General features: G+C 44.2%; 1 protein-coding gene across 1 annotated transcript; it reads left to right on the forward strand.

Annotated features, from left to right (window-relative positions):
* The first annotated feature begins 820 nt into the window (after positions 1-820).
* cyh2 (Cytohesin-2) lies at positions 821-13,249 on the forward strand. Its single transcript, NM_001173751.1, is given in 13 exon segments — positions 821-932; positions 2,548-2,630; positions 2,780-2,844; positions 3,265-3,331; positions 6,227-6,345; positions 7,399-7,479; positions 7,665-7,777; positions 8,098-8,246; positions 8,627-8,738; positions 10,437-10,513; positions 10,955-11,026; positions 11,271-11,425; positions 12,183-13,249. Coding segments are annotated over 13 exon segments (1,194 nt in total). The 5' UTR covers positions 821-913; the 3' UTR covers positions 12,265-13,249.
* Positions 13,250-15,791: the final 2,542 nt, after the last annotated feature.

Genomic DNA, 15,791 nt, shown 5'->3' on the forward strand with positions numbered 1-15,791 from the left:
ATCTCTCTCTCTGTCTATCTCCCTCTCTCTCGATTACAGAGTGATCTCTCTCTCTCTCTCTCGATCACTGAGTGATCTCTCGCTTTCTCTTTCTCTCTCTCTCTCTCTCTCTTCCTATCTCTCTCTCTCTCTCTCTTCCTATCTCTGTCTCTCTCTCTCGCTCTGTCTCTCTTTCTCTCTCTCTCTTTCACTGTTGCAGCATGCACAAACACACATGCACAGACCCCCCCCCCCCACACACACACACACACACAGCAAAGATAGCCTGCCATCACACATTGAAATGTAAGATATGTTTGAAAAATACATCATACATTTTCAAATACACAATAATCATCATCATCATCGTCATCATCACTGACTCTTTCAATGAAAATAAGTTGCTCACCTAGAAATAACTTTTGGGCCTTGTTGACTGAACTGTAATGTTCATTTAAAAACACTAGAGGGCGTTTTGGTGCAATTTATCCAGGAGGAACCGTTTTTTTCCCTCAGCCTGTTTTTGGTTAATTCTGTTCAACGTGTCAATAACCACTTTGTGAAAGTCTATTTATACATTACACACAATACAATAGCCTACTCGTCATTTTGTTTGATTGTAAAAATTGTTTAGTTTTCGAGTAAAACACTTCTTTACTGTAAACTGTAACATAAATCTATATTGAGGCAGCTGCTACATCAGTGCGGAAACGTCCACTTCTGTTCTGCCGACGTTGATCTTCACAAGTAGGCTCGAGCCTATAATGTGACGGGAGAGAGAGAGAGGGTGTGTGTTGCAACAAGAGAATCTTGACTGTCACTTTACATTATTGAGCTGTGGAGTTTTCATAGATGACACCGGTTTGGTACTTTGTCATGTTTAAATACCTGTAATCCGTAGGCTATCGAGTTTGACCTTTTTTCCTGTGTGCCAATGACCGATTGCCAAATGGGTAAGTTCACTTTTTAAGTTGTTATTGCACTTCAATTCACGGTCTAAAATGTTATTCTCACCTGTGAATAGAAGCATTGCTACCAAAAGTAATCATAGTGGTAGACATTTTTATCTTGAATTACCCGACCTGTTTATAACATTATTGCAAAAGATTTTCTACAAATTAGTGTACGTTTTCATGGTCTTGCAAGAGGAACTATTTCCTTTCCTTCCTTTCCACTGACATCCCTCCTGTTTCGAAAGACTGTGAAGAATGACCATGACAGAAAGGGGAATGGTGACACCTTTATGAATGAACGACTACTTCATGCTCAGTTGTCATGACACCTAAATGAATGGGGGATTTATTGTAGCCTGAGCGGCAGTCTGTTTGTGCTATCACACCAAGTCCTTGTCACTCATTGCCATGCTATAGCCAGGAGTTGGCAAAAGCACAGACATGTCCGGGACCTGCCTTGTTTTATTATGTGTTAGGATAGGCGACATTTCAAATCCTTACATAAATGTGGCATCTCCAAACTTAATTTCCTTGAGATACAAAAAGGTTATTATGTAGCTAAATTGCATTTCTTGTTAAAATAATTTTGTGTCTCCACTACAGTATCTTCAGATAATAACCCTCCTGTTGTCGTGTCTCCACTACAGTGTCTTCAGATAATAACCCTCCTGTTGTCGTGTCTCCACTACAGTGTCTTCAGATAATAACCCTCCTGTTGTCGTGTCTCCACTACAGTGTCTTCAGATAATAACCCTCCTGTTGTCGTGTCTCCACTACAGTGTCTTCAGATAATAACCCTCCTGTTGTCGTGTCTCCACTATAGTGTCTTCAGATAATAACCCTCCTGTTGTTGTGTCTCCACTACAGTGTCTTCAGATAATAACCCTCCTGTTGTCGTGTCTCCACTACAGTGTCTTCAGATAATAACCCTCCTGTTGTTATGTCTCCACTACAGTGTCTTCAGATAATAACCCTCCTGTTGTTGTGTCTCCACTACAGTGTCTTCAGATAATAACCCTCCTGTTGTTGTGTCTCCACTACAGTGTCTTCAGATAATAACCCTCCTGTTGTTGTGTCTCCACTACAGTGTCTTCAGATAATAACCCTCCTGTTGTCGTGTCTCCACTACAGTGTCTTCAGATAATAACCCTCCTGTTGTTGTGTCTCCACTATAGTGTCTTCAGATAATAACCCTCCTGTTGTTGTGTCTCCACTACAGTGTCTTCAGATAATAACCCTCCTGTTGTCGTGTCTCCACTACAGTGTCTTCAGATAATAACCCTCCTGTTGTTGTGTCTCCACTACAGTGTCTTCAGATAATAACCCTCCTGTTGTCGTGTCTCCACTACAGTGTCTTCAGATAATAACCCTCCTGTTGTCGTGTCTCCACTACAGTGTCTTCAGATAATAACCCTCCTGTTGTTGTGTCTCCACTACAGTGTCTTCAGATAATAACCCTCCTGTTGTTGTGTCTCCACTACAGTGTCTTCAGATAATAACCCTCCTGTTGTTGTGTCTCCACTACAGTGTCTTCAGATAATAACCCTCCTGTTGTCGTGTCTCCACTACAGTGTCTTCAGATAATAACCCTCCTGTTGTCGTGTCTCCACTACAGTTTCTTCAGATTTCACTGCAGATGAGAGGTTGGAGATCGAGAGCATGAAGATGCATAAGAAAGACCTGCTAGAGGACATCCAGGTAAACACACACACACACACACACACACACACACACACACACACACACACACACACACACACACACACACACACACACACACACACACACACACACACACACACACAAACAGGTCTGTGAATCACCCTTGTCTGAACATCCTTTTCCAGAAGCTAAAGATGGAGATTGACAAAGTCATGGCAGAAGTTCAAGACTTTGAGTCTACAGAGGAGAAGTGAGTGGTCTTTAATCTTTTATCCTTCCTAAACCATTATCACTGTTCCTCTTTGTTTAACCATTAGGCTTGTGCATTCCCTATTCATTCCCTATTCATTCCCTATTCATTCCCGATTCACCCCCTATTCATCCCCTATTCACCCCCTATTCATTCCCTATTCACCCCCTATTCATTCCCTATTCATCCCCTATTCATTCCCTATTAATTCCCTATTCACCCCATTCATCCCCTATTCACCCCCTATTCATCCCCTATTCACCCCCTATTCATTCCCTATTCATTCCCTATTCGTTCCCTATTCATTCCCTATTCATTCCCTATTCATTCCCTATTCACCCCCTATTCATTCCCTATTCATTCCCTATTCATTCCCTATTCACCCCCTATTCAATCTGTTGTTGTTTTCTCTCTGTGCAGCAAAGTCCTTGAGAAAGGAAAGCAGTTCTCAAGCGGGAAGAAGAAATTCAACATGGACCCTAAAAAGGTGAGTGAACAAATGGCCTGTCATCATGAGAGAGAGAGAGAGAGAGAGAGAGAGAGAGAGAGAGAGAGAGAGAGAGAGAGAGAGAGAGAGAGAGAGAGAGAGAGGCAAGTCGCGAGAGCAAACCACATCCTGTCCCCTCTGAGTGGGGGGAGGAAATGTTGGGGGGGGGTTAGGAGCATGTGAGACCACCTACAAGTAAGTACACAGACACACTGAAGCCATGATGACATCATACTTGACCTATGAACCACAGCTCTGTATAGGTAGGTTGTGGCTGGAACAAATGATGAATTGTTCCTCAATTCTTACAAGGTGTAGTCTGAGAGAGTGGTATAGTCCACTCATATCACCTTTGAATGTTTAGACACAGGAAAGTGGTTTGTGTGTGTGTGTGTGTGTGTGTGTGTGTGTGTGTGTGTGTGTGTGTGTGTGTGTGTGTGTGTGTGTGTGTGTGTGTGTGTGTGTGTGTGTGTGTGTGTGTGTGTGTGCCTGAGCCACCTTCTCAGGACAAACAGAGGCTCTACTATGGGCTTCCTTTCTGACAGGAAGATGCATCTCTCATAGCATGTACACTATACAGCCAGCAGCAATGCCTTGTGGGTGTCTCATCAAGACAACGCACTGTGGTTAAAGTTCAACCACAGCATAATAGTTCATAGCTATGACAACCATCTCACAACATGCATCTGTTGTCACCGTTACCTTCTATTCTCCTGGACTAGATACAGAGTTAGGTAAAGAACACCAGCTATCTGAGTCAGGGAAAGACATTGGTGGATTGTAAGGTGATGTCTGAAGTTAAATCGTGTGTTACTGCTGGTCTGGTACAAAACCCTGCACTTACCACTAGCTCTCCAAGACTAGGGTTGGTGACCACTGCTCTAGTGGCTAAAGCTATTTACAACCAGTAGATCACCAGGACTAGGGTTGGTGACCACTGCTCTAGTTGCTAAAGCTATTTACAACCAGTAGATCACCAGGACTAGGGTTGGTGACCACTGCTCTAGTGGCTAAAGCTATTTACAACCAGTAGATCACCAGGACTAGGGTTGGTGACCACTGCTCTAGTGGCTAAAGCTATTTACAACCAGTAGATCACCAGGACTAGGGTTGGTGATCACTGCTCTAATGGCTACAGCTATTTACAACCAGTAGATGACCAGGACTAGGGTTGGTGACCACTGCTCTAGTGGCTAAAGCTATTTACAACCAGTAGATCACCAGGACTAGGGTTGGTGACCACTGCTCTAATGGCTAAAGCTATTTACAACCAGTAGATGACCAGGACTAGGGTTGGTGATCACTGCTCTAATGGCTAAAGCTATTTACAACCAGTAGATGACCAGGACTAGGGTTGGTGACCACTGCTCTAGTGGCTAAAGCTATTTACAACCAGTAGATCACCAGGACTAGGGTTGGTGACCACTGCTCTAGTTGCTAAAGCTATTTACAACCAGTAGATCACCAGGACTAGGGTTGGTGACCACTGCTCTAGTGGCTAAAGCTATTTACAACCAGTAGATGACCAGGACTAGGGTTGGTGACCACTGCTCTAATGGCTAAAGCTATTTACAACCAGTAGATCACCAGGACTAGGGTTGGTGACCACTGCTCTAGTGGCTAAAGCTATTTACAACCAGTAGATCACCAGGACTAGGGTTGGTGACCACTGCTCTAGTGGCTAAAGCTATTTACAACAGTTGACTATTGACACAGAATGTAACTTTTCCCCTCAGTTACAGTGCTGATGAGAAAGAGGAAGAGATATTGAGTTTTAAGGAATAGCGATTTTTTAAAAACGGTGCCCTAATTCCGTCTCAAGCTTTTAGGAAGTCTAGTCAAACAGATGGAATCTATGAGACCATTCTGAAACAAGACAAATGACAGCATTTAACAACCAATCACAGATCGGAAGGCCAGTGTGTGTGTGTATATGTGTGTGTTACTCACTCTTATCACTGCAAAAGCTATTTAAAAGTGTTATATTTAAAGTGTTTTATAGTATCTGACTGACTGATTGTCTAAATCAAATCAAATCAAATGTATTTATAAAGCCCTTCTTACATCAGCTGATATCTCAAAGTGCTGTACAGAAACCCAGCCTAAAACCCCAAACAGCAAGCAATGCAGGTGGCTAGGAAAAACTCCCTAGAAAGGCCAAAACCTAGGAAGAAACCTAGAGAGGAACCAGGCTCTGAGGGATGGTCAGTCCTCTTCTGGCTGTGCCAGGTGGAGATTATAACAGAACATGCCCAAGATGTTCAAATGTTCATAAATGACCAGCATGGTCAAATAATAATAATCACAGTGGTTGTCGAGGGTGCAACAGGTCAGCACCTCAGGAGTAAATGTCAGTTGGCATTTCATAGCCGATCATTGAGAGTATCTCTACCGCTCTTGCTGTCTCTAGAGAGTTGAAAACAGCAGGTCTGGGACAGGTAGCATGTCCGGTGAACAGGTCAGGGTTCCATAGCCGCAGGCAGAACAGTTGAAACTGGAGCAGCAGCACGGCCAGGTGGACTGGGGACAGCAAGGAGTCATCATTCCAGGTAGTCCTGAGGCATGGTCCTAGGGCTCAGGTCCTCCGAGAGAGAGAAAGAAAGAGAGAAAGAAAATTAGAGAGAGCATACTTGAATTCACACAGGAAACCGGATAAGACAGGAGAAATACTCCAGATATAACAGACTGATCCTAGCCCCCCGACACATAAACTACTGCAGCATAAATACTAGAGGCTGAGACAGGAGGGGACAGGAGGGGAGACAGGAGGGGTCAGCAGACACTGTGGCCCCCTCCGATGATGCCCCCGGACATTGACTGGTTGATGTATTGGTTAATTGACTGGTTGATGTATTGGTTAATTGGTTAATTGATGTCTGTTTTACATCATTCTAGGGTATAAACTACCTGGTAGAGAACAAGCTTCTGGAGAGGAGCCCTCAGCCAATAGCAGAGTTCCTTTACAAGGAGGAGGGGCTCAATAAGACTGCCATTGGAGACTACCTGGGAGAGAGGTACAGTAGGGACATGGTTATGATGATGATGATGATGATGATGATGATGATGATGATGATGGTGGTGATGGTGATGGTGATGATGGTGATGGTGGTAGTGATGATGATGATGGTGATGATGGTGGTTGTGGTAGTGATGGTGATGATGGTGGTGGTGATGATGATGATGATGGTGGTGGTGATGATGATGATGGTGGTGATGGTGATGATGGTGATGATGATGGTGGTGATGATGGTGGTGATGGTGATGATGGTGATGATGGTGGTGATGGTGATGATGGTGGTGGTGATGATGATGATGGTGGTGATGGTGATGATGGTGGTGATGATGGTGATGATGGTGATGATGGTGGTGGTGATGGTGGTGGTGATGATGATGATAGTGGTGGTGATGATGATGATGGTGGTGATGATGGTGGTGATGTGATGATGGTGATGATGGTGGTGATGATGGTGGTGATGGTGATGATGGTGGTGATGGTGGTGATGGTGATGATGGTGGTGGTGATGATGATGATGGTGGTGATGGTGATGATGGTGGTGATGATGGTGATGATGGTGATGATGGTGGTGGTGATGGTGGTGGTGATGATGATGATAGTGGTGGTGATGATGATGATGGTGGTGATGATGGTGGTGATGTGATGATGGTGATGATGGTGGTGATGATGGTGGTGATGGTGATGATGGTGGTGATGATGGTGGTGGTGATGATGATGATGATGGTGGTGGTGATGATGGTGGTGGTAATGGTGATGATGGTGGTGATGATGGTGGTGATGGTGATGATGATGATGGTGGTGATGGTGATGATGGTGATGATGATGGTGATGGTGGTGGTGATGGTGATGATGGTGGTGATGATGGTGATGATGGTGGTGATGATGATGGTGATGATGGTGGTGGTGATGAAGCAGCGATGGCTGAGGGGAGAGGATAAAGGGGGAGATATTCGAGGAGTTGGGAGATACTGAAGTCATATCAATAATAATATGATGATAGCTCTTGTAGTTAGTGTCTCTCCGTCTGCTCAGTCTGCTTGTGTCTTTACAGAGAAGACCTCCACCTCCAGACACTGAAAGCCTTTGTGGACCTCCATGAGTTCTCAGACCTCAACCTGGTACAGGCACTGAGGTAGGTTGACGGACTGTTCATCAACTAACCTTTCAATTCTCAGCTATGTTAAAATGACAGAATACATTTGGTCAAATAACTGTAGATGACTTGGGCTGAAGTTGTAGTCTGAAGGCAGAACACAGGAGCTCTGTGAGCCTGACTGGTCTGAACCCCCTGTCTGAATGTCTGTCTGTATGTTTCAGGCAGTTCCTGTGGAGTTTCCGTCTGCCCGGCGAGGCTCAGAAGATTGACCGCATGATGGAAACCTTCGCCACACGCTACTGTGACTGTAACGCTGAAGTCTTTCAGTCTACAGGTGTGTGTGTGTGTGTGTGTGTGTGTGTGTGTGTGTGTGTGTGTGTGTGTGTGTGTGTGTGTGTGTGTGTGTGTGTGTGTGTGTGTGTGTGTGTGTGTGTGGTGTAACCACGTGCTACTGTGACTGCAACACAGACATCTTTCAGTCTAGAGGTGTGTGTGTGTGTGTGTGTGTGTGTGTGTGTGTGTGTGTGTGTGTGTGTGTGTGTGTGTGTGTGTGTGTGTGTGTGTGTGTGTAGATGTACTGTATGTGTTCTCATTTCCCTGAAATAACAATATAAACTGTGTATAATGTCTACATTTCTCTGTGTGTTCCCTCAGACACCTGCTACATCCTGTCGTTTGCCATCATCATGTTGAATACCAGCCTCCACAACCCCAATGTGAAGGACAAGACCCCTCTAGAGAGATTCATCTCTATGAACAGAGGCATCAACAACGGAGGGGACCTGCCCAATGAGCTGCTCACGGTGAGACACAACAGCCAATCAGAGAGGCCACATAGGTCACATCATCAGGAAGTAGTAATTCATTGACCAATGAGATGTTCATGGCGTGACACAGCAGCCAATCAGAGAGGCCACATAGGTCACATGATCAGGAAGTAGTAGTTGGTTGACCAATGAGATGTGTATGGTGAGAAACACCAGCCATTCACAGTTTTCATATTGGTCACATGACCCTGAAGTATTGGGATCGGTCACTATCTAGCTATGGGGTTTGGTTTGTTTGGTTTGAATTCTACCTTGATAGCTGTGGAAAAATGTAGTTGCATAAAAACTAAACATATGTCAAACCAGGAAATGGCCCTTACCTCATCAGCTGGCTTCTCTGCTGTCTCCCTCTTCAGAAACTGTACGACAGCATCAGGAATGAGCCCTTTAAAATCCCAGAGGATGATGGGAACGACCTGACTCACACCTTCTTCAACCCCGACAGGGAGGGATGGCTCCTCAAACTAGGTGAGACACCCAACAACATGGTCATGATATCATTTAGCTGATATACTTCTTAAATACTGTTGCTCCTTGAGGAGCTCCGTCCTTCACAGATATCCAGAGATGTTATTAGCTGATATACTTCTTAAAACCTGTTGAGGACAGACGTTCCGCTAGCCTCGCCAAATATCCAATGGTAGAGAGTGGCGCGAAATACAAAAACCTTAAAAATGCTATAACTTCAATTTCTCAAACATATGACTATTTTACACCATTTGAAAGATAAGACTCTCGTTAATCCAACCACATTGTCCGATTTCAAAAAAGGCTTTACAGCGAAAGCAAAACATTAGATTATGTCAGGAGAGTACCCAGCCAAAAATAGTCACACAGCCATTTTCAAAGCAAGCATATATGTCACAAAAACCCAAACCACAGCTAAATGCAGCACTAACCTTTGATGATCTTCATCAGATGACACTCCTAGGACATTATGTTATACAATACATGCATGTTTTGTTCAATCAAGTTCATATTTATATCAAAAACCAGCTTTTTACATTAGCATGTGATGTTCTGAACTAGCATACCCACCGAAAACTTCCGGTGAATTTACTAAATTACTCATCATAAACGTTAACAAAATACATAACAATTATTTTAAGAATTATAGATACAGAACTCCTTTATGCAACCGCTATGTCAGATTTTAAAATGGCTTTTCGGCGAAAGCACATTTTGCAATATTCTGAGTACATAGCTCAGCCATCACAGGCTAGCTATTCAGACACCCGCCAACGTCGGGGCAACCTAAACTCAGAATTACTATTAGAAAAATTGGATTACCTTTGCTGTTCTTCGTCAGAATGCACTCCCATGACTTCTACTTCAACAACAAATGTTGTTTTGGTTCCAAATAATCCATAGTTATATCCAAATACCTCTGTTTTGTTCATGCGTTCAGGTCACTATCCAAAGGGTAACGCGCGAGCGCATTTCGTGACAGAAAATGTCAAAATATTCCATTACCGTACTTAGAAGCATGTCAAACGCTGTTTAAAATCAATTTTTATGCAATTTTTCCAGTCTCTCTGTCCCCAGGCAGACCACTTACAAACTCTGCTCCTGTTATCTGCCCAGAGACAGGAGACGTGTCATTCCGCTTTCTGAAGGCTTTAGAGAGCCAATGGAAGCCTTAGAAAGTGTCACATAACAGCTCAGATGCTGTAATTTCGATAGAGATGCAACAGAAGGACAACAAATTGTCAGACAGGCCACTTCCTGCATGGAATCTTCTCAGGGTTTTGACTGCCATATGAGTTCTGTTATACTCACAGACACCATTCAAACAGTTTTAGAAACTTTAGAGTGTTTTCTATCCAATTCTACTAATTATATGCATATTCTAGTTTCTGGGCAAGAGTGGTAACCAGATTAAATCGGGTACGTTTTTTATCCGGCCTGGAAAATACTGCCCCCTATCCACAACAGGTTTTTAAATACTGTTGCTCCTTGGGGAGCTCCGTCCTTCACAGATATCCAGAGATGTTATTAGCTGATTTACAACTCACACCTGGAACATTAAAAGCCAGCACCGACCCTTTCCTGTTCGATGCTGTAGTCTAGTGGATCAAAGCAACAGTAGGATGCCGTCTAGATAGTAAACAGACCAAAGCCGTAGCATATCTAGAGTATTTCAGATGTGTGTGTTTGGTTGGTCAGGAGGCAGAGTGAAGACGTGGAAGAGGAGATGGTTCATCCTGACTGACAACTGCCTCTACTATTTTGAGTACACCACTGTAAGTCTACTATTTTGAGTACACCACTGTAAGTCTACTATTTTGAGTACACCACTGTAAGTCTACTATTTTGTGTACACCACTGTAAGTCTACTATTTTGAGTACACCACTGTAAGTCTACTATTTTGAGTACACCACTGTAAGTCTCTCCTACCTGCCTACTCCTCTATGTCCATCCCTCTCTCCATCTCACTGACCCCTTTCAATACCTCTCCATTCCTCCTTTAAGTTCATCTACATCTCTCATCCCCTTCTCCTTCCTTCCTTTCTAACTTTCCTATTGCTTTTCATCACTCCATCTCTTCCCCGCTCAATGAAAACATTCCCTCTGCATCGGTTATATCCCTCCATACCTCTCCTTCCTTGGTCCCTCCCTCCATCCTCTACTGCAACTCCCTCCCTCTCTAACCTCCTTCCTCTAACCTCATCTCTCTCTACAGGACAAGGAGCCCAGAGGCATCATCCCTCTGGAGAACCTGTGTGTGAGAGAGGTGGTGTATGCACGCAAACCGGTAAGAATACAATACCCTTAGACACTCATCCTTCAGTGTGTGTGTGTGTGTGTGTGCGTGTGTATGTGTGTGTGTGTGTGTGTGTGTGTGTGTGTGTGTGTGTGTGTGTGTGCATGTGTGCATGAAAGAGAGAGAGTGAGAAAGAGAGAGTGAGAGAGGACCAGTAAGAATGCACAACTCATCCTTACTTATCCTTCCGTGTGATTGACTTGATTTCTCCTGTCTGTCTCTCTGTGTTCCTCAGTACTGTCTGGAGCTGTATAACCCCAACAGCAGGGGTCAGAAGATCAAGGCGTGTAAGACAGAGACAGACGGCAGAGTGGTGGAGGGGAAACACCAGTCGTACATGATCTGTGCTGCTACCGCTGAGGAACGAGACACATGGATAGAGAGCATCAGGTACGTAGAACGCCTGGAAGAATACACTGGTGAGAGGAGCTATAGGAGGACGAGCTCATTGTATTGGCTGGAATGGCATTGATGGAACGGAGTCAAACGTGTGGTTCCCATGTGTTTTGATGTGTTTGATACCGTTCAATGTATTCTATTCCAGTCTTTACAATGAGCCCATCCTCCTATTGCTCCTCCCAGTTCCACCACACACACACACACACACAGACACACACACACACACACACACACACACACACACACACACACACACACACACACACACACACACACACACACACACACACACACACACACACACACACACACACACACACACACACACACACACACACACACACAGATAGAAAACACAGTGACTAGGGTCTGGCTTCAATGATGGACTCTTTTGGCAGAGAGAAACTATGTCACTGCCTACATCGATAAGAACATTTGAAAAACTCCTGGGACTCTCCCGACCAATCAGGAGGCAGACATGCCAGAATGTCGCGATTCAAAACCAAAGTTTGCAGGCAAAACCTTTCCAGTGGTTTTAGCAAAGGTAGTTTGCCACTTGCGAAATGCACTCATTATAAAGAACCTCTGTGGTCTCCATCTTGCCAGCTACTATTTAGTATTTGATTTAAGCGGTAGAGCAGTGACCTAGAGAGTAGTTCCTCTATGTTGCCTAGGTTGGGCGTTTAGAGGCTCCACACGCTCTCACAACACCATTAACAACCCAGCATCCTGTTATCTCACGTTACAGAGCCAGCATCACCAAGGACCCCTTCTATGACCTGGTGTCGGTGCGTAAGAAGAAGGTGATCAACCAGGCTCCCCAAGACTGAGACAGGACAGCACCCCCTGTGGATCAATCACAGTACTGCATCACAGAGGGAGATGGAACCCCTACAGCAAATAGTTCAATCAATAGACTTTGGTTCAGGTTCAGTGGAACTGACTAAGCATTGGGAACCTGGACACTTTGAGAATGAGGACTTTCTACCTTAAAAAGGAATTAGAAATGAACTTTTGTCATAATGAGAATTGAGGGATAATTTTTTGTTGTTGCAAGAAGAGTTTCTGAGAAGACTGCTGGGGGAAAGACTGATTTTGACTTTTATCTGGATTAAAAGGGTGGAACTGTGTACTGTCTGGAAGAGTGACTTCTCATTTTGAACCACGGCCGTGTCAAAGGACTTCCTTCTTATCCTGTGAGATGAAATACTGTCATTGTCAACAGCTGTCAACGTGACCTGTACATACTGTTTGTTGATAAGGTGACAGAAGCGAAGCCAAGAGAGCGGTTTCTCATGTGTACATACCGCAGATAGATACGACCTCAAGCATGGCTGATTCCACCTACTGTCCTTGTATGACTCGTTGATTGTGTCCCAAATGGTGCCCTATTCTCTATACAGTGCACTACTTTCCACCAGAGCCTTACGGACCCTGGTCAAAAGTGGTGCACTAAATAGGGAATAGGGTACCATTTCAGATACAGATCTTGTCTGCTGTTATAAGACCTCTGTGTCTTTGGTTTATCATACCTGTTCTATGTACTGGATGTACATCATGATAATAGATACCACCTCCAACGTTGCTGGCTTCACCAACTGTACTAGGGTGGCAGGTAGCCTAGTGGTTAAGAGTATTGGGCCACGAGGCTGCTGGTTCGAATCCCCGAGCCCCCTAGGTGAAAATCTGTTGATGTGCCCTTGAGCAAGACGCTTGACCCATAATGCTCCTGTAAATTACTCTGGATAAGGGTGTCTGTTAAATGACTGAAATGTATTTGCCTCTGTATGCTAATACTGTAGAGAGGATCTATGAGTCGCCTGGTTATTGTATCTGTTCTGTCCGCTATGTCTATAGATGAGACTGTATTGGTTAGAGAGAGAAACCATCACATCTCACCAGGAAGTCAACACAGTATTTATATCACAGAGGTGAATAGAGATAGCATGCAAACACACAAAGAACTCTTCTGTCACCGTCATGTCATACAAGCACCAAACACACACAGAACCTTGGAGTACATATACAGAACCTGGGAGTTCATATACAGAACCTGGGAGTTCATATACAGAACCTGGGAGTTCATATACAGAACCTGGGAGTACATATACAGAACCTGGGAGTTCATATACAGAACCTGGGAGTTCATATACAGAACCTGGGAGTACATATACAGAACCTGGGAGTACATATACAGAACCTGGGAGTTCATATACAGAACCTGGGAGTTCATATACAGAACCTGGGAGTACATATACAGAACCTGGGAGTTCATATACAGAACCTGGGAGTACATATACAGAACCTGGGAGTACATATACAGAACCTGGAAGTTCATATACAGAACCTGGGAGTTCATATACAGAACCTGGGAGTTCATATACAGAACCTGGGAGTACATATACAGAACCTGGGAGTACATATACAGTATCTGGGAGTACATATACAGAACCTGGGAGTACATATACAGAACCTGGGAGTACATATACAGTATCTGGGAGTACATATACAGAACCTGGGAGTTCATATACAGAATGATTGTCTCTACCATGTTCTTCTATTCATGTTTATTTTTTATCTTGTTCTTTAATTGTTCAGTTGATTATTTAATATGTTGCACACAAAGGCCATTGTGAACATGCCAGATTACTGGGTGGTAGTTGCCTGTAAGCACAGATCTAGGATCAGCTCCCTCTCTCCCAGTCCTATTCTCAACCATGAGAGTTAATGTTAAACTGACCTTAGATCAGTGGTCAGGTGCAAATCCACCAGTGGGGGTGAGAGCAGTAAGTCCTGTTTTCAGTCAGAAGGAAAGGGACACCTGCATGTTCCAGTTGAACACACACACACACACACACACACACACACACACACACACACACACACACACACACACACACACACACACACACACACACACACACACACACACACACAAACACAGGTTCCTCTATCTCTCACTTCCTCTTACTGTTTGTTGTGTGTGTGTGTGTGTGTGTGTGTGTGTGTGTGTGTGTGTGTGTGTGTGTGTGTGTGTGTGTGTGTGTGTGTGTGTGTGTGTGTGTGTGTGTGTGTGTGTGGACGTGTTTAACTATTCTTGAATAGTAAAGAAACAAAAATTTGACCAATTGGGGACATTTTGTTCATCCCCACGAGGTCAAATGCTATTTCTAGGGGGTTTAGGGTTAAGGTTAGAATTAGTGTTAGGGTTAGAACTAGGTTAAAGGTTAGGGTTAGGAGCTAGGGTTAGTTTTAGGGTTAAGGAAAGGGTTAGGTTCAGGGTTAAGGTTAGGTTTTTGGGTTAAGGTTAGGGTTAAGGTTAGAGTAAGAGTACGGGTTAGGAGTTAGGGAAAATAGGATTTTGAATGGGACTGAATTGTGTGTCCCCACAAGGTTAGCTGTACAAGACTGTGCGTGTGTTTGTGTTTGTGTGTGTGTGTGTGTGTGCGTCCAACACTGATCTCTATAGAGAAGTGACACCTGCTGGTGGTGTTGGGAACAACACACTAGACAAAAGGACCATCTCTCATCTCCTCATCTGACAAAACTAACAGTGGTACAACCCAAACCTTATCTGTTTCTAATGGACAAAACCTATTGTCTCATACCATTATGGTTTTGTCTTGTATTGAGAAAACTTAACACAAACTGAGTCTGTAGCAATAGCATAGCCTGGGTATAGCAAGCTATTATCTTCTGATTATTACAGGTCTACATTAATGAGTCATAGGCTAATAACTGCTATGGAAAAACATTCCTACAGGTGTTTAAAGCCTCAGTGGTGTTTCTAAAGCTCCGGGGTGAAGTTTCTCCACGGTGCAGATCTAGGATCAGCTTCCCCTCCCCCAATCCTAACCTTAACCATTAGTGGCTGGGAAATGCCAAACTGATCCCAGATCAGTGTTTATGGTGAATTGGGCCAGTGTTGAGCGAACAGTGGTCTTTAGTCATCAACACCTCTCATCGCCTTCCTGTGTGCCTCTGTACTTCCTGTTTCAGTGTTGCGCCACACACACATCGGTCCTCCCTTGCATCAGTTCCCCTCACGCCTGTGGTTCCTCTCTGTGGTTAGAGCTGTAGCAAACACCCAGAGAGGAGGGAGTGATGGGATGGGAGTGTGTTTGAGAGAGAGAGAGAGAGAGAGAGAGAGAGAGAGAGAGAGAGGCTTATAACTGTGCAAACACCCAGAGAGAGGGGGAGAGGGTGGAGGACAGAGAGAGATGGGGAGGTGACAATGCTTGGTCACATCAGCAACACAGTGCTAAAATAGTCCACCAACCACACACACGTCAGAGCATCAGAACACGTGTTACAGCTATTGAATCTATTCTGCTCAGTCAGGTCTACAGCCACTAGA

This window comes from Salmo salar, chromosome ssa12 (assembly GCF_905237065.1).
Source record: "Salmo salar chromosome ssa12, Ssal_v3.1, whole genome shotgun sequence".
NCBI lineage: Eukaryota > Metazoa > Chordata > Actinopteri > Salmoniformes > Salmonidae > Salmo > Salmo salar.